Source organism: Rhincodon typus, chromosome 8 (assembly GCF_021869965.1).
Source record: "Rhincodon typus isolate 14 chromosome 8, sRhiTyp1.1, whole genome shotgun sequence".
Taxonomy (NCBI): Eukaryota; Metazoa; Chordata; class Chondrichthyes; order Orectolobiformes; family Rhincodontidae; genus Rhincodon; species Rhincodon typus.
The window spans coordinates 62,746,654-62,765,238 of record NC_063339.1 but is presented as its reverse complement, the minus strand read 5'-3'; the positions used below and the strand labels follow the sequence as shown (position 1 = coordinate 62,765,238).

Below are 18,585 nucleotides of genomic sequence, written 5' to 3'. Positions count from 1 at the left end.
CAGGGGAAGGTTTCGGGGGAGGGGGTGGAAGGGTTGGAGTGGTTGGTGGGGAGTGTGGCGTGAATTAACGAGCGGCGAAGGGAACAGTCCTTGCGGAAGGCAGACAGGGGTGGGGACTGGAAGATATTCCAGGTAGTGGGGTCTAATTAGAGTTGGCAGAAGTGTTTGAGGATGATACGTTGGATGCAGAGCCTGCTGGGATGGAAATTGAGGAGAAGTGAGACCTTATCATTGTTATGTTTGAGGGGTGGTGGTTTAGAGCTGTGGAGCGGGAAATGGAAGAGGTGTGGTGGAGGGCTGCCTGGATGACAGAGGGAGGAAAAGAACGTTGTTTGAAATAGGAGGACATCCGAGTTGCTTGGGAGTGGAACATCTCCTCGTCAGAGCAGATGTGACCGAGAAGGAGGAATTGGGAAAACCGGATGGAGTTTTAGCAGGATATAGGGTGGGAGGAAGTGTAGTCTCGGTAGCTATGAGAGTCTGTGGGTTTATAGTAAATGTCAGTCCGTAAACTGTCACCAAAAATGGAAACAGAGAGGTCAAGAACCTAATTGCACAGTGTTCTTTTGTTGACAGGTTTAAAACCATTTACTCTGTTTTTTAGCCTTCTTCCCTCACCAATCTTCATTTAAACTCCCTTCCCAACTCTCTCTCTCCCCAATTTTCAGCCACCTCCCTGCTTTCTCTCTCCCCCCACACCAGCAGCCCCCTCACTGTCTCTTTCCCCAAACCCTGCAGCCTCACCCATTCTCCCTTCCATCACCCCTGCAGCATTCCGTCTCTTTCTCTCTTTCACACCCTGTCCACTCAGCCTCCCATGCTCCCTCCTACTCAACCCTGCAGCCTATGCTCTCGCTCCCTTCCCTGCCAACACTGCAGCCTCCTCCCTCCCTTCCTTCTCAGTACAACTCCTCTATCCCTTGCTTCAACACCCCATTCCTGCAGACTCCCCACTGTCACTTCCTGTGACCCTGAAGCCTCCGCTCCATCTCTTCACACACCTGAAGTATCTAACCTTCCTGGACTGGCAACCAAAACTAAACCTGCCAGCTGCAAACATGGGACAGAACCAACCTATAGTTGGAAGCGCAACTCCTCAGAGATTCTATCCCGTCAACTTACCCTGTACCTATCACTGAATTTTCCCAGATGTTTGGGGTAAATTTGGCCTCTGCTTCCATGTGTTTTGAGTGCTGCTACATGGCCAGTTAGCCCAGGTCCCAGTTGAGCATGTGATTAGCATTATGAGCATGCTCCCTTTCCCAAGCTCTGGCTATAGGAACACGTTGGCACATTTATCTTAATGCTTCAATTACTCATTGTAGATGCAGTTCTAAGATGTTCACTGTTTATAGTGTCAGAGACATTAAACTTCTTTAAATAAGAATAGATGTGTGAAAAAAAAAGCTGCATTTTATTGCTGCCAGGAACCATGCAGGAAAATTAAAACCAGTAGCAGTGTCATACAGAGATGAAAGTCAAGGCAAATAGATTGTGTTTCCACAAAAACATTACAATAGCATTAAGCTGGGGGATCAGAGATGAACTGCATTGCAAAGTTTACAGCAGCACGCATTGATATATCATAATATTATCACTCTATAGATTATGTACAATTCAATTGGTACTGTTTGTTAAACAGTCACACCATATTGGCCCACTTATTCAAGTAACTTAATGTGAAGGTATACCAACAAAAATATTTATATGCGTTTATTCTGTGTAACAAGCATTAAAATTTCAAATACTCAATGAGCCAAAACTTCACAGTGTTATCCCGGTAGCAAATTATATCTGCTGGAACCTTTACAATAAGCATACACCCTGCTGAAGGTCACCTACAGAATTGCATTTGGCTGCTGTCAACTGCAAGGGTGTTCAAACAATGCAAATAAAGTGTAGTGCCTTCTAACTGTTTTACCTATCATGCTTTTCCAGACTAAAGTTTAAGAATCTTCAGATCCCATTTGCCTCCTGGCAGGAAATAATCAGCCCTCAATTGGATTGAATCAGAACAAATTTTTGTCTGAAGTGTCCCAAAATCAACAGCTTATGAGAAATGTTTGCTTAAACAGTTAGTGTTGGTACTGTGAATGAACTCAGATAACAGCCGAGCTTTTACCAGTTTGCATTATTCCGTGCCAGTTGCTCAAGGTTCCTCCTGTGTAATTTCCCATCTTTTTATGTCACTCCTACCACAACAGAGAGCTGGCACTGATCAGTGGGATCAGAAACTAATGAGAGATCAGGGCTCTAGGTGTTGGAAGGAGGAGTGTTCAGGGCAAGATAATGAATTGGGCATGAGGTCTCAAGAAGATGAAGGTTCATCAGAATGTCACATAATCATAGCTTCCAGAATGCTGCCAACCAGGGTTGACCAATTAAGTCAGCCTGAGCTCAATTAGGCCTTGCAAGAATGCAAGGTATGAAATTTCCAGGGTAGTCCGATAACTCTCCTGATAAACCTTTTTGACAAAGGGGGAACCTATACCTCTGCTATGTACCTGCTTTGTCACCACACTAGAAAACAGCTGGAGAGAAAACAAGGGCAGAATCCTAGCTGAACACAATGCTGCCTATTCTCGCATAGCTAGTATTTCAGCACACATTATTAAACACTCATAGTTTCTTACTAAATAATGCTTTTAATTTTTTTTTTTACTCACTGGATGTGGGTGGTTTTGGCTAGGCCAGCATTTATTGTCCATCCCTAATTGCCCAGACGGTAGTTAAGAGTCAACCACATTTCTGTGGGTGTGAAGTCAGATGTAGGCCAGACCAGGTAAGGAGGGCAGATTTATTTCCCTAAAGGACATTGGTGAACCAGATGGGTTTTTCAAATAATTGACAATGGATTCATTGTCATAATAAGATTCTTAATTCCAGACATTTTATTGAGTTCAACTTCCACCATCTGCCATGGCGGGACTTGAACCCAGGTCCCCAGAACATTCGCTGACTTTCTGGATTAATATCCAAGTGACAAATTGCTATTAGAGTAGAAGAACATCTCTTTCATACGCAAATAAAATGCTCCAATACCTGAAGAAGATTCCAGTCTGTCTAATTTACTGACCAACCAGTCCAAGTTTTTCGAAAACTTGGCACAATTGCTACGGTTTCCACGTATTAATGCAGCTAGAGAGAACAGACAGAATATAACAAATGTAAACTTATGTGAAGTACAGTACTTCTCAAAAGTTAACGATAACATTAGAACAAAATGCACAGAACCATATATAATGTACAACACAGTTAACAGGCCAACTGGCCCAAATGGATTTTTCTCGTGTTCATGCCTCAGCGAGCCTCAGCCCAGTTCATTTAACCCAACCAGCAAATTCCCTTTATTGCTTTTCCATTGACTTAAGTGGAAGCTAGATAGATCGAGTGTTCTATACTCACACAAATCTGGGTAAAGAAAAATTTCCTTCTGGATATATGAGTGCCTATCTCATTTATGACCTCTTGTTTCTGAAGGAACCAGCCCTAGCCTGCTCTATTATTCCTAATAGATGCTCGGTTTAAGAATCTTCCTTGTAAATCACATTTATACCATCTCCAGTGCTTCTGCATCATATTTATAATATGAAGGCTACAACTGTATTGCACTGAAATATGGCTTATCCAAGGTTCTATCGAAGTTCAACAGAATCTCTGGGCTTTTCATTCAAATCCCTCTAGAAGCTAAACCCTGAGCTTTGGTTTTAAAATAATTACTTTCTTTTGCTCTTCTAAATATTTTGTGAAGCTGTAGCTTGATATCCTTTTGCACCTCGGTTTAAATGGACCCCTTTTTCCATTGGCACATCCCCTCATTGTTCCTGTGAAAATACATCACCTCGCACTTGTCTATTTTGAAATTCCTCAAGATGTACTAACTCTGCAAGTTTATTAACGTCTTCTCACACTGTATTGATGTTTTCCTTAGTTTTAACTATGCAGCCCACTTGGGTATTTGATTTAAGTATGTGAAAGAAAAATCTATTCACCAATATTAATTGACTCCTTAAGTTAATTAGTTTAAGGTTCCAATTATTATACCATTTTATTTCCAAGTGATTGTTTCCATTTGTATTTTGTTACTCTCTTGATGCGTTAATTTCTGTAAGAGTTTCGCTAGATTATTTGCTGTAGTCCACAAAGGACCTTTGGGCATCTGTCTCCATTAGAGAGAATCAATTGGTTGTGTATTTAGATTGAGGAGTAACACTTTACATTAATCATGGGGCAATGTGAAAAGATAGGCTTTCTTGAACCATCATAGCCATTACAGAATTGAACTTGCACTACTACTGTTATTCTTCTCCACATTCTCGCCATCAAGTTCAATTGGATTAAGCACCCCCAAGCCTGTTAATTCAGTGATTCGATTTTTCTGATCACTATGATACAACAAAAAAAAATCCATCTTGACATTCTACCCTATGTTATTTTCAGCCAAATTCTCCATTTCTGCACAATAATGTACAATAATTGAAAACTAATAATTCTGCAGGGACCTTCACATTAGCTAACAAAACTGTTCAGTGCTTATTCTTTTAATTCTAAGAGCAACTAAAACTATGGCAGAGCATAGATACATCTGTCAGCACTTAAGAATTCCTCTGCTGCCTGTATTTTAAAGAGCAATTGTAGGACTTTACCCAGCAGCTCATAAAGCAAATTCAAGATATCTTTCCATGCTGCTCCAGCTTCTTCACCAGCGAATTCTGCAAAGTGTGCCGCACTGTGGTAGATATTTAGCCGGTCAATGCAATTCAGGACCAATCTCAGCATTGCCTAACAACATTGAGAGATTGAAGATAAGTCCAAGATATAAGACAAATGAAAGGGTGTGCAGTATCTTTTCTTTCTATACTTTCTTTCTAATGTTGGAACAACATTCAATCACAGCTAACCCAAATATATTTTGTCATGTAATTTATGATAATTACATCAGCTATGGGATAAGAAAAGTAGCTCAGTATTTAAAGTTGGTACTATGTGTGCACCTATATTGGATAGATTGCAATGGTTTAAAAAGCGTATCACCATTATCTTCCAAAGGACTATTAGGGATGGGCAACAACTGCTGGCCTTGCCAACAATGCTCACATAGCATAGAAGTATCATAAAAAATTAAAGCAACAACAGGATCATTGCATACAGACAATTGACAAGTGAGCAATTTATCAGCGAAGTTCTCCAGTCATTGGCAACCTCAATATTTTGGAATTTACCTTCGGTTATTTGGAGCGAGATTATGTTCCCACATGCAACTTGATCCTGAAATAGTGAATTACATATCATCTGCTCAGGTTTCTGAGTTAGAAACCTTGCCAGAAATTCCAGAGACTGTATGACTCAGAGAACAAAGATACTGCATGAATTGCATTCTAAGAGGGGGTTGTTCCAGAAAAAGGGTTTGCCCTATTGACTTTATGCTCTGTTGTTTACGGTTCCTGTGAATCCAACTGATCAAAAACTACATCAAATTGCAATCAAAAATAAAATCCAACTGTTATGCTAATTTATATTTTAAAGCAAGGGATTTAACCATGAGAAATATTTTGATCGTTTCTTTCCTGCAAGTCAAATTTAAGAAAATATATCTTCACCCTATATGCTGTTCTCTTATGCTTAAGGAACTTTGTATTTTTTACACAACAATATGCTTGATAGAAGTTGTTATAAAACATTCCTATCAAGCATTCCTATGTCAGAATCGCACAGCAAGCTACAGAAGAAAACGCCTCTACTCTCCCTGGCTATGTCCATTTAAATGTCAATCCACTGCACTAAACTTCTCACACCACATTTTTTCTGCACTGAGTGAGATTGTCAATTACAGCCATATTGAGAGTTGTTTGTGCTGCGAGATTGTCCTGCTCAGACCTATTAGAGCTATGTGTGGGGAGAGACAGTGCAGAAGCTAAATTTGCATGACAGCCTTACCACTAACAAATTTCATCCCATCAGTGTGCTAATCTACTATAAAATATGATCCCTTGGAAGAAGGTAAAGTTACTAAAAAGATTTTCCTCATTTCAAAGCTGTCAATATGTTTTTGAATCAAGTCAGTGGTATGATTTTCAGATTTTCCGTTCTTAAAATGATGATTCAATTCACGACAATATCAAATGTGTTATATGACTCAAGAGTGCATCACATCCATGATGATCTCCCAATTAGACATGTCATCAAGGAAGGTGATAAGTGACTATATTAAGGATCTTCTCACAGATAGTAAGGCGATATTGGAGGAAAGTCATTTTGGGAAGTCTTGCATATCATCTAGCAATGCTCAGGCAGCAGTAACAATAATCCATTGTACTGGGGGATCAAAAATAGGTGAAAGGGTAGAAAAGTTAAAGTGACTTATGAAAAGAAGAATCGCCATGTTGTTTATAATATGTTTCAATTTAAACAAACTGTAATTGATATAATTTGTGTTGGCATGTGTTAAAGTGATTTTCTGATATAAGTGTCAAACCGTTCAAAGGGGGAACTTCAAAGAAAACAGCTCTGAAAGCTTCAACCAAAGGAATCAATTTAGCACCAAGAAGAAAATGTCGATTGTAATGTTCAAACCCAAGATGTTAAAGGGTACCAAAATAATTTGCAAGATAAACTTCAACAGACAAGAGAATGAGAATATTTTGCTCTCTGCAAGAAAAGTTGAGAATTCTCTTCCCCAGATAGCAGTGGGGGCTGGATCATTTTTGATCAGAAAGGGAGGCAACAGTAATGGGGAGGCAGACAGGGAAGTACAGTTGAAGCTGCAATCAGATCAGCCATGATCTTATTGAACGGTGGAACAAGTTTGAGGAGCTGAATGGCCTACTTCTGCTCCTACTCCTTCTTCTCATGTTTCTATGTTCTTGTGATATTTAAAAAGCCAACATTTGTGAAAATAAATATTTTAGATCGATAAACACAATCATTAAAAATGCGGAGAGATAAAAATATACTCAACAGCAAATACACTGCGGTAACATTTCTTACCTCTTCTTTAAATAAGTTCTGCCTATTCCTAAGAGAGCGTAGCTTGTATTGCTTATCTTCATGTCTCAAATCTTTCTCTGGAGGATGGAAGTAAGTGATCAGGTCCACCAAAGCTTCCATAACTTCTTGAAGAGGCAACTTGACTGCTGTACTTTTACCAAGACAATCAAGACCCCTGTGGAAATGTGTCTGTGAGTATTTCTAAAGAAACTTAAGCATTATTCAGATAACCATCAGAATAAAACACAGAAATTGCTGGAAAAGCTCAGCAGGTCTGGCAGCATCTGTGGACAGAAATCAGACTTAAAGTTTTGGGTCCAGTGACCCCTCCAGCATCTGCAGTTTGTTCGGTTTTAATCCGAATAAAATAACTTACTTCTCTTAAATAACATTTATATAGCATTTTTAACAGAGTGAAACACCATAAGGTATTTTGAAAGAGAAAAATAAAAACGTGTGTCATTATAGGACAGCTATAAGGGCTAACTAAAGTTTGGCTGAAAGTTACAGTTTTTAAATTGCTTTTAAAGGTTGAGGAAAAATATGATTGGTAAAATTGTTGGAAAAGGGTGATTTGGAGAGTTTCACGGAGGTAGGTGAAGGTTGTGCCTCGGGGGTTGAGAGGAAAGGGGATCACAGAAAGTAAATGTCAGAACATAAAAATTGTGGCAAAAGTTATAACAATAAAGGAGATTTGAAAAGTATGATAGGGTGAGGTCACAGATTTGGCGATGAATACAAGGAATATAAACCCAATGAGTTTTGAAAGAGGAATTACTGAGATGATGACTAAACAGGATTCAGTGAAACATACTGAGTGCATTACATATATTGACATAAGATTGTCGCAGGGTAGGCATTTTTTATGTTGGAAATTAGATTTAGAAATGATGAAAACATGGAGAAGATTTTCAGCAGCTGTACAGATAAAGAAAATCGGAGATGTTGTTGAGAAAGAACTGTAGAATAAACACTGACTCAACCAGATTGACATTGAAATATTGATTAGAGCACAGAGAACATCAAGAGGTCAAGGGAAGTGTTGGAGAGTCTTCATGAGTAAATACATTTAACCCAATCCCTTATCTAAGAATTATGCCCCTAAGCAGCAGCAAGGAAGAATAAAGGACAAATTCATTTACAAAGCAAATCAATAATATTGTATTAATTCAGCAATATTTATAGAAAAATGTCATATTGCTTCTGCTGTATTAAAACAAATTGCAGTGATCTCCAAATCTCCCTTTCAAGAAAAAGCCAAGGGGAAAAATTCTGTCCTTACTGCCAAATATGTGCATCTAGCATTCACTTAAGCTTATAGTTAGATTTTTCTTCTAACTGTCACAAAGTTGGGTAGACTATTTGTGAATTGGAAGGCAGGATGTTAGAATTTGATGCTTTTAAAATGCTATGGGGAAAGCAGTGTGTGGTCCCTTTAAAAGATGATGTGCTTTTTCACCTGAAATGAAACATTTATATCAAAAGGCTATACTGTTATCAGGCAAAGCAGCATTTTTACCAAGACAACAGGTTTTTGAGTTTAGCTAATTAACTTAAAATAGGCCCTTAGATACCAAAACCAATTAAATTTAAATCTGATAGTTTTCACAACATAGGGCCAATGCTATTGTAAGAAATTGATGTGTCATCAAGGATATAAAAGATGAGGGCATTTGGAAAATCGGAGGAGAGCCAACTGTCATCTGCCAAGAGAACAGCTATCAGCTCTAAAAGAAAGAATCACTGGTTCTCACAGAAGTCTCTAAGCCTTAGAGTAAGCTCCATCTAAATTAGAGGTACCTATTGCATAGACAGTTAAGGTTCCTGATAAAAAATGTTGACGAAGGCAGCATTCCTGACAGAAGGATTTACCGAGAAAGCATTCCTGTCAGAAGAAGTCGTCGGAGAAGACACAGAACATTCTGGAAGACACAACCTGGCTGTAATTTTTGAGAGGCTAAATTTTTTTAAATTTTATTTCCTATAAGTGGGACTTCTATTTATTGGAACAGCATACCATTATAATTTTGTTTTATTCGGGAAAAGTTAGTAGTTAGAAGGGGTTTATTCAGTTTGTTAATAGTTTAATTAGTTTGTTCACTGTTAGAGTCAGATAAAATAAATTATAAAGAGAGTGTCAGGGATTTTTTTTTTATTTAACCACTCCTTTATAACAAACTGGGGGCTTATAACAGAGTATAGGGCGAGGCACATCTCTGTGGATATTTTGGTTTTATTTATCAGAGTGGGGTCGACCTCTGCTTTATAACATAACACACAGTAGTAATGTGAGCAGGGACCAATGATTTAAACATCAAACACAGTGTTTAAACTATGGTTCTGACCAAGGGAGAGATGTAGGATTTGTGTTTTTGTGATGTAGAATTTTGAACGGTTAAAGAATACAGTTATCCCTCATTTAATGTTATACCTGAAAAATGGATGCTAATCAAAATCTCACAAAATTAAAACAATCTTATCATAAGAATCTGTACAACATGTCTACAGTCCTGAATAGGTCAGAATATTGTCCCACAGTTTACAACCTGCTCATTGCAACCATGAGAATGATCTGAATGGCATCAGAGCCAACACTGCTCAAAAAGTGGCTGCCAAAAATCTTCAATATCAAGCATGGAACACATTTACAGAACTGGAAGAGGTTTTTGGTGGCAGATGCTGTTCTGTACCTTCTTCCAGGAGCATTTCTTCGACTTGGGGAACTATGCTAATATTTGACTGCACACACTGCGGGGCTCACGCTGCAAGGTTCATACTGGGACCTATGGCAAACACCAATCTGGGTCTAAGTGGTATCCCAACGTACCTACACCAGCCAGACTTGATCAGCTCCTGGATACTCCTCATAGTCACCAGTCAATTAACCACTCGAACTGCCTACTCCACTTTGAGAACATGCCTATGCACTGAGCTTCTATGCCTGGGATAGGGAAGAACTGGAGAAGTGATCTCGCTGAGCAAACAAGAGAGCCTGGAGGTTTTGGTGAAAATGACGGAAGGGGAAGGTCGGTGGGTGGCAATGTCATGTGGCCCAGCTGCTAGTGGAGGATGTTGATATTGCCAGCTTGGTGGCTAACCAGTAGCTCACCGTCAACTTTACAATATTTTATCAAAACTAAGGGAGTTGCCAGAGCTGAACGTTTTGAAACTGGCATTAAATTTTTCTTTACTTTTTCCCAGTTATAGCTCATCAACTGCACTGGAACGAAAATTGAATTTGTATCTAGCAGCATTATTTGAGAACAGTTCCCTCTATTTTCAATAATATCATCAATATAATTATCCAAGAATGATCTTCATCAGTCAGTCAAATACCTGATAAACTGATTAAATAAGTTGGTTGTTTGGCGTATAATACGAGCTGCCCGAGATTCCTCTCTTTGACAACGTTGCAAAATGATACCATCATCCATGTGTCCTTCTTGATGTAATATGGCCTGAAAGCATGAAACTGGGTTCTCAAACTCTTTTCCAACAATTTTTCACATTCACAAATAAACACAGAGATTAAAAAATGAAATCATTTTAAACATGAATTTGCTTTCTTTTTTGGGGAGATAACATGGCCTCTTTCGGGTAAGGGACTATTTTCTTCCCCCAGTATGGGGATTCATGCATGGGAGTAATTGTATTGGTGTCGACAGCTCTCTGGGACCTCACTCAGCCCAATCTAACTTGGGAAACCAGAGAGAGACATGTGTCCTCCCCACTATAAAATTGATCATTCAGATCAACCCCTCCACAGTAGAAACACGCCAATTTTCATTTCTACTCTTTTCAATGGTGCCTGTGACAGGGATGTATTCGAAGATGCATCATATTTTTCCAAGTATCTGAAACTCTGTTCAAAACAGGTTCTGATGCTTGCATGGATGTCACATTTATGGCTTGCAATTATCCCAGAGGCTGTCCTCTAACAACCATCTTTGAACATTTCCTTCTTTGCCATATATTCCCAATCATTCATATAATCTCTTTCTTTATGGTGACAGCAAACTTTGTGTTAATCAAATGGACCCCTTTGTTTCTCACAAAGATCATGTGAGCACATAGAGTGCATGACACAAAAATAGTTGGAAAGGCAAGTAATGAGAATGACACAGAGTCAGTCGAGGGATACAGATAGGTTAAAGGCGTAGGCAAAAACTTGACAGATAGAATATAATGTGGGAAATTGTGAGGCTATGCCTTGGCAGGAAGACTAAAGTGACTAAATGGAGAAAGACTGCAGAAAGCTCCAAAACAAAGGGGTTTGGAGTCTTTGCACGTGAATCACAACAAGCTAGCATCCAAGTTCAGTTGATAATAGGGAAAGCAAATGGACTATTGGGTTTTATTTCAAAGGAAATGAAGAATAAAAGTAAACAGGTTTTGCTAAAACTATACAAGGTAATAGTCAGATCACAGCTGGGATACTGTGAACAGCTTTGGGCCCCTTATCTAAGGAAAGATATATTGTCATTGGAGACAGTCCAGAGACGGTTCACTAGCCTGATTGTCTTATGTAGAGGGATTGTCTTATGTAGAGAGGTGAGTAGGTTAGGCACCCTGGAGTTTTGAAGAATGAGATGTGACCTTATTGAAACATGTAGGATTCCTAGGGGAATCGACAGGCTAGATGCAGAAAGGTTGTTTTCCCATGTGGGAGAATCTAGAACCAGAGAGGGTAATTTCAGCACAAATGGTCACATGCCTAAGTCATGTACTTAGAGATTAGGAGAAATTTCTTTCCTCTGAGGGCAGTGAATCTGTAGAATTCTTTATAAAAGAAGGCAGTCGAGGCTGGGTTCTTAAATATATTCAAGACTGAGACAGATAGATTTTTAATCAATAAAAGAATCAAGGGTTATGGGAAAAATGCAGGAAAACAGAGGTGAAGATTGTCAAAACTGCCATAATCTCATTGGATGACGGAAATGATTTGGTGGGCTGAATGCCCTACTTCTGTTCCCAAATCTTAACGTCTTTGGCCATTTATGTACTACCAGTGATGGCACGGACTTTGGTGAAGCAAGCTGAAATCCTCTCTTCCTGCTATTGTCTACCTATGGCAATAGATGAGATTCTTTACCCTGATAAAAAAGAATCAGTGTCCTCCAGGATATGTTTATGAAATGTAAATTACCAACATTGTTGATGTGTTCTATGGATTGCTTGGACTGAATGATATGCATAAAAAGTTCAAGCTTGGGATAAATTGACAACCAGTGCAAATCTGTATTGGAATCTGATATCCAGCCGGCTTCCAAAACAGAATACATCTCTGTTACTGATATGCTCTAGGACTTCACCTCATAAACTAGATTGATACTTGGCAGTAGTATTCAGGGAAAGCTGCATTGATGGGTATGACTATAAACTTTGTTTCTACTGGCCTAGAGTCAACATTCAAATAATGCTGGGAAGTTTATTTTGTGTCTGGCTCAATGTTCAACTCCCAACTAATGGCATCACCAGTGCTCAGCCTTCTGCACTTTGCAATGGATCACCACATTCATCAACACAACGGTAGTCACTGCACTTCAAATGCAATTAGTTGAATGCAATGTGCATCGAGACATGTTGGGCTGCTTTGTAAACACAAGTTCATTCTTAAGAATTGAACACTGTTCCAATAAGGGTGTGCTTTTGGCTGCAGTCAAAGCTTTGGGGACTTCAGCAATCCATCTCTGATTCAATCTAAACTGACTTTAATCCCTTCTTTTAACATTCCTTCCTCCTTCAGAAAAACACAAAAGACAGCAACCCACATTTTCCATACTTTGATAACAGCAGCTAACAATCTCTCAGCCAAAATTATTGACACTGAAGTTTTCATAGAATCCCTACAGTGTGGAAACGGGCCATTCGGCCCAACCAGTCCACACTGACCCTCGGAGCATCCCACCCAGACCCATCCCCCTATAACCCACCTAATCTACACATCCCTGAATACTACGGGCAATTTAGCATAACCAATCCACCTAACCTGCACATCTTTAGACTGTAGGAGGAAACCAGAGCACCCGGGGGAAACCCACGCAGACACGGAGAGAATTTGCAAACTCCGCACAGACAGTCACCTGAGGATGGAATTGAACCTGGGTCCCTGTTCTGTGAGGCAGCAGTGCTAACCACTGAGCCACCGTGCCAGCCCTGCACCTTCTTCCTTTACAGATAATAGTTCCCTTTTGAATGTTTCAATTGAATTTCTTTCATCATCAGGGAGGCAATGGCCTAGTGGTATTATCGCTGGACTGTTAATCCAGAGACCCAAATAATGTTCTGGGGACCTAGGTTCAAATCCTGCCATGGCAGATGGTGGAATTTGAATTCAATAAATATCTGGAATTAAGAGTTTAATGATAACTGTGAAAAACCCATCTGGTTCACTAATGTCCTTTAGGGAGGGAAACTGCTATCCCTACCTGGGCTGGCCTTTATGTGACTCCAGATCCACAGCAATGTAGTTGACTCTTAACTGTCCTCTGGGCAATTAGGGATGGCCAATAAATGCTGCCTAGATAGTGACGCCCTCATCCCGTGAATGAATAAAGGAAAAAAAGCTCTCAGGAAGTGCCTTCCAGTACCTTACCGCTTGCTGCTTGAAAAAGTTACCTCATAACAACTCATGATTCTTTTACCACACTTTAAACCAGTACCTTGTCATTATGTAATACAGGAGTGGAAACAATTTCTCCTCATGATTGTAATTACCTCTGTCAAATGCAGAATTTCTAACAAGCCAGAATGTGACTATTCCTTCGGTCTATTTAGTCAGTTGACTCAGCAAACAGCACAATTTGATACAGAATTCCAAACTACTGCACAAGAACTTACATGATTTGGTTTACAAGAGTTTTAAATGTTACAGCTCTTGAGGAAATTGGTTTAGTTTTCAATGGCTGGAAAGTTCAGCACCATATACGTAACATTATTAGATTCACTGTCCTGTCTTGAAACCCCAGTAGCGGTTTGTCTCTAACACAGCAGCCAAGGCAAACAAAGCATTTATGTTTAAATAAACTAGTGGGGCTTTCGCGTGTTGCTTATATTACATTGCACTGTGCTAATCTTATTTATTGTTTTAACGTTAGTACCAACCTTCCGTTTCAAAGGTCCTAAACGGGCTGATTTGGCTTCTGGAGCCCTATAAGTCAGCCAAAGGCCACTAGCAACGTGTTGAAGAATACAAATCGAATCACCATACTTAATTTCAGGGACGCCCATTCCTTCCGTGTCTCGCTTCGGGTGAGAATCTAATTTTTCCTTTGAGGGTTAAAAAAAATTGACAAAAAATTGTTTAGTGACATTACATTGCTTTTTATCGATAATATAGTTACCTATTTTATTTATTGCCATAAAATCCACTGTGTCACAAATGTAAGCAACTCAGAACATAGGCCTGAATGTTACAAAGAGCTGTTAGCCAATATACATCAAAATTTACCATACCTGTATTATCCTTATTTTCCCGGGTCAGCTCGTAGCTGCTTGTTCTAACTATACCTGAGAATTATGTGGGAACTAGAAATGGTTCCTTCTGCTGTATTTTCAGAATATCTGGTCAGATATCTCTGTTTTGGGGCAGAAAGAATATTAGAGTAATTGTAGCATGGCTGGACATGTAAAATTGCCCCAATGACAGGTGAGTAGCCAAGGTCTTTCCCCCAGATGGAGAGTCCAAACTAGAGGGCACAGATGTAAGGTGAGAGGGGAAAGATTTAAAAGGGATCTAAGGTACCTTTTAACGCAGAGTGGTGCTTGTATGGAATGAGCTGCCAGAGGAAGTGGTGGAGGCTGGTACAATTACAACATTTAAAAGGCATCTGGGTGGTATATGAATAGGAAGGGTTTAGAGGGATATGGGCCAAAAGCCACCAAACGGGACTAGATTAATTTAGGATATCTGGTTGGCATGGAGGAGTTGGGCCAAAGGGTCTGTTTCTATCTGTACAATTCTTTAACTCTCGACATTACTGCCAGAAAGTTACCTAGCTTCAGCAATTTTCATGTTCTACCTAGGTAACTGAACATACAGCAGAACAATTCACCAACAGTCTTTATTGATATACACGGGTGAGGACCCAAGGGCATCTTGGGGTCTCAAATTTTGCCTGAGCAGGAAGCCTCTTTGCATCTCCTTCCAGGCTGTATCAGGTCTGAGGAGAATCAAGGCATTAAGAAGCATCTTTGACGATATTGTACCAGAGTATCAAGTATAGTTTTGGTCATCTTACTTAAAGGGCACATGTATCAATTGAATGAAAGAATATCAGGGATATGTAGGAATGTCAAATTGAGGTTAAAATCAGATTAGCCATGATCTTATTGAATGCTGGAGCAGGCTTGAAGGGCCGAGTGGCCATTTTTCATTCCTTGATCATATGTTCGTTTTACTTGCATTGGAAACACTTCAGAGAAGGTTCACTAGGCTGATTCCTAGGATAAGGGATTGTCTTATGAGGAAGAATGAGCTGGTTTGGCCTATATTCATTGGAGTTTAGCAGAATGAGAAGTGATCATATCAAAGAATTCAAGATTCCAAGGTGGCTAACAGGGTAGGTGTATAGAGAACGTATCTCCTTGTGGGGTAATACAAAACGTCGAAACGGTTTAAAAATATTGGCTCTCCCATTAAAGTGATGAGAAGGAATTTCTTCTCTCAGAGGGCCATCAGTTTGTGGAATTCTTTTCCCTAGTGAAAAGTGGGGTCTATGTCATTAAATATATTCCAGGCTGAGTCAGATAGATTTTTGATTTACAATGTAGGTTGGGGTCATAGCTGGCAGAAAAGTGGAATTAAGGCCACAATTGGATCAGCTATGGACTTATTGAGTAGGGGAGCACGCCTAGCTAGAAGGATAAAAAGATAAAACTGGTGAATGAGACACACTGGTCAGGCTTGTCTTGTGTACTTCAAAATGAGAGGTATGATGAGTCCACTTATTTCCAAAAATTCCTGGCTTTGTCCTCTAGACACTGGGCCATATGGCTTACTCCTGCTCCTGTTTCTTATGTTCTATGTCCCTATCATGTCATGGTCTCTCCATGCTCCACATCGTGATTTCAGACTTCCATAATCCAGACCTGCCTCTCATTTTTGTGATTCTTCCCACTCTTTCCTGCTTGGGCAGCCAAAGGCCTCACAAATTCCGCAAAGTTGGCAGGTCTCCTGCCTATTTCCTACACATTCTAGGTGTGATGTAAGCAAGCCATGTTTTACTAAGGTACAGGAACGACAATACACCAGATTGCGTTTCTGCAGGAGTGCCTGAGTTTTCAAGTCACTTCAACATCCCATTTGTGCAAAACATATCTAAAGTGAAAATCAGGAATGATAATAACAAAGAAAAAGTTGAGAACAAAATTATTGATTACTGTATGTTGTGTTACAGTAGAGCAAGTATACATTAATAATTACAATACCTTAGATGTTCTTAAACAGAATGATGTTGCTTTGATGTCTGATTTAGTTTGATCCAGCAGCACCAGACCTTGATCTTCAACTAACGCCAGATACAGACCTGATGTGAGGTGTCGTAGGCGGAAAGACTGGCCCCACTTAATATGACTGCCACTCCAACTAAATAAGGGGAAAATGTACAGAAATGTTGTTGTTATTTACTACGGTTAACTAAAACCACAGCGAAAATGACATATTTTGAAGAAATGAAAAGTCTTCAACAACAAAATAATGCTTCAGTTCTTGCTATTTTGTTAATGATGAGGTATCAGGAGCTGTCTGGGAGTATATATACAGGAATTAATCAGAGAGAGCACTGACAGAAATGCCAATGAAATATTGGCCATTATTTCAAAAGGAGCTAACATACAAGAGTGAGAAAGTGATATTCTAGCTGTACAGAACTTTAGAATGACTCCACCAGGAATACTTCATTAAGCTTTGGGCACTGACTTTCAAAAAGGATAAATTAGACATGAAATAGGTACCAAAAATATACTAGTTTTCAGACAGTTAATTTAAAGAGCAGGTTGCATAATCTTGGATTTTAGTTCTTCAAATTTGGAAAGCGATCATATGGAGATCTTTAAAATGATAAAGGGATTCAGCAGAGTAGGTCCAGAGAATCTATTTCCTTTGGTGGGATTTTCCAGAATCATAGGGTATGATCCTCAAATTAGATCTCAGCCCTTAAAGGTGAATTCAGAAATCATTTCTTCAGTTTTCCCATTGGAGGGAGGAATCAGGCAATAGGACTGTGCCTGAGTCATGCTTCTGACTCCCTCTTCAGGCCGTCAGGAAGGGAGCGTGTGTTTCCTGGCTTGATGCCCCAATTGGTGCCTGACTGATTCAGCATACCCAAGGTAGAAACAGAGGTGAGACAGGCTGGAACAGGGTCCCCAACAGGCCCAACTCACTCATTGTTTCTTTCAAGATTTCTGATGATCCCTTATAAGAATCATTTTGGTACTTCAAAATGCAGATATCAGCCTTCTCAGAGAGAGCCCATCAAATTCTATGCCTCCCCAAAATTTGGCCTTTGTATTGAGTCACTTCCCTGTCTTTGCCCCCTCTTGTCATGAACTCCCATCCCTTTAGCTTGTTGCCATCACACACCGAAGCCTCTAAAAATCCTCAAATTTGAATCTCAAGTTGGTTTTGGGGTGTTATCTGATCTCTGTGGCCAATACCACCTCTTCTCACTTGGCAGGGTTGCAATGAGTTTCTGAAACTCACCTACCACAGTGAAACTCCTTCAAGCTCTGCTTTTAGCCCTCTGGAGACGGGTAAGCAGGCTTCCTACCCCCATTCTCTGCAAAATGACTGTCAGTGAAAATGGAGGCAGTGGCCATTTGTTTTTGGCTGTTCTTCCTCCCTATTTTGGTCCTATTTTGGGGACTGCAAAATCTGGTCCTTTCAGTTCTGAACAGCAATGTTCTCCTTGTATTGGTCTCACCACTCCATTGTGCTCATAAAGCCTCACAACATCTACAGTGTATGCCAAAAACTCTTTCAGTATTCGCATCAACATCTGACCCACTATTAACAGAATGAATTTCGAGAAATACTGTGCAAAGCTACTTAAGATGTTATATAATGAGATACCCTGGCAGCATTTCAAGGGATCTTTCAGAACTGACATGTCAATGTTAAACAACACTTTTCTATTTTAAAAAAGAAACAGCCCTCAAAAGCTTGAAGTCTTTTATTTTACCTTATCCGAAGAGGTTCCACACGCCATAGTGACCTAGCATAGGTCCCCGTTTCTCCACTTTCATAGTTAACTGTTCTGCAAACAGATTACAAATGACCACAGTACTTAAATATCCAAATGATTCAGACATTTTCTGGTTAATTAGGTAATTAATATCTGTCATGGGACCAAGCCAATCTTTATCGAGATCAAATAGTAGGTTTTTATTTTGGCCTAGCTGGCTATATTAATCAGTGATAATCAGTTCATGGAAGCCCTTTCAATGTACAACTAACTCAGTTTAGTGGGAGAACATGGATTTGTGTTCAGGTTTTGCGCACGATGTATTATCATCCAAGCTGAATCAGTACAGGGGACATACTGTGAAGAATTTTAACTCAATTCTTCCCGTGAAAATTGAGTGGCAAAAGAGTTAAAA

General features: G+C 39.6%; 1 protein-coding gene across 1 annotated transcript in view; it reads right to left on the bottom strand.

Moving 5' to 3' along the window:
* The window catches only part of ryr3 (ryanodine receptor 3), a 363,324-nt gene that overhangs the window by 215,509 nt on the left and 129,230 nt on the right, over positions 1 to 18,585 (bottom strand). Inside the window, exons 9-15 of the mRNA XM_048600437.1 lie at positions 18,168 to 18,242; positions 16,417 to 16,573; positions 14,092 to 14,256; positions 10,324 to 10,445; positions 6,988 to 7,162; positions 4,647 to 4,782; positions 3,043 to 3,138 (exon numbers count right to left, since the gene is read on the bottom strand). Coding sequence (XP_048456394.1) covers positions 3,043 to 3,138; positions 4,647 to 4,782; positions 6,988 to 7,162; positions 10,324 to 10,445; positions 14,092 to 14,256; positions 16,417 to 16,573; positions 18,168 to 18,242 — 926 coding nt within the window. The remainder of the gene's footprint in view (positions 1 to 3,042; positions 3,139 to 4,646; positions 4,783 to 6,987; positions 7,163 to 10,323; positions 10,446 to 14,091; positions 14,257 to 16,416; positions 16,574 to 18,167; positions 18,243 to 18,585) is intronic.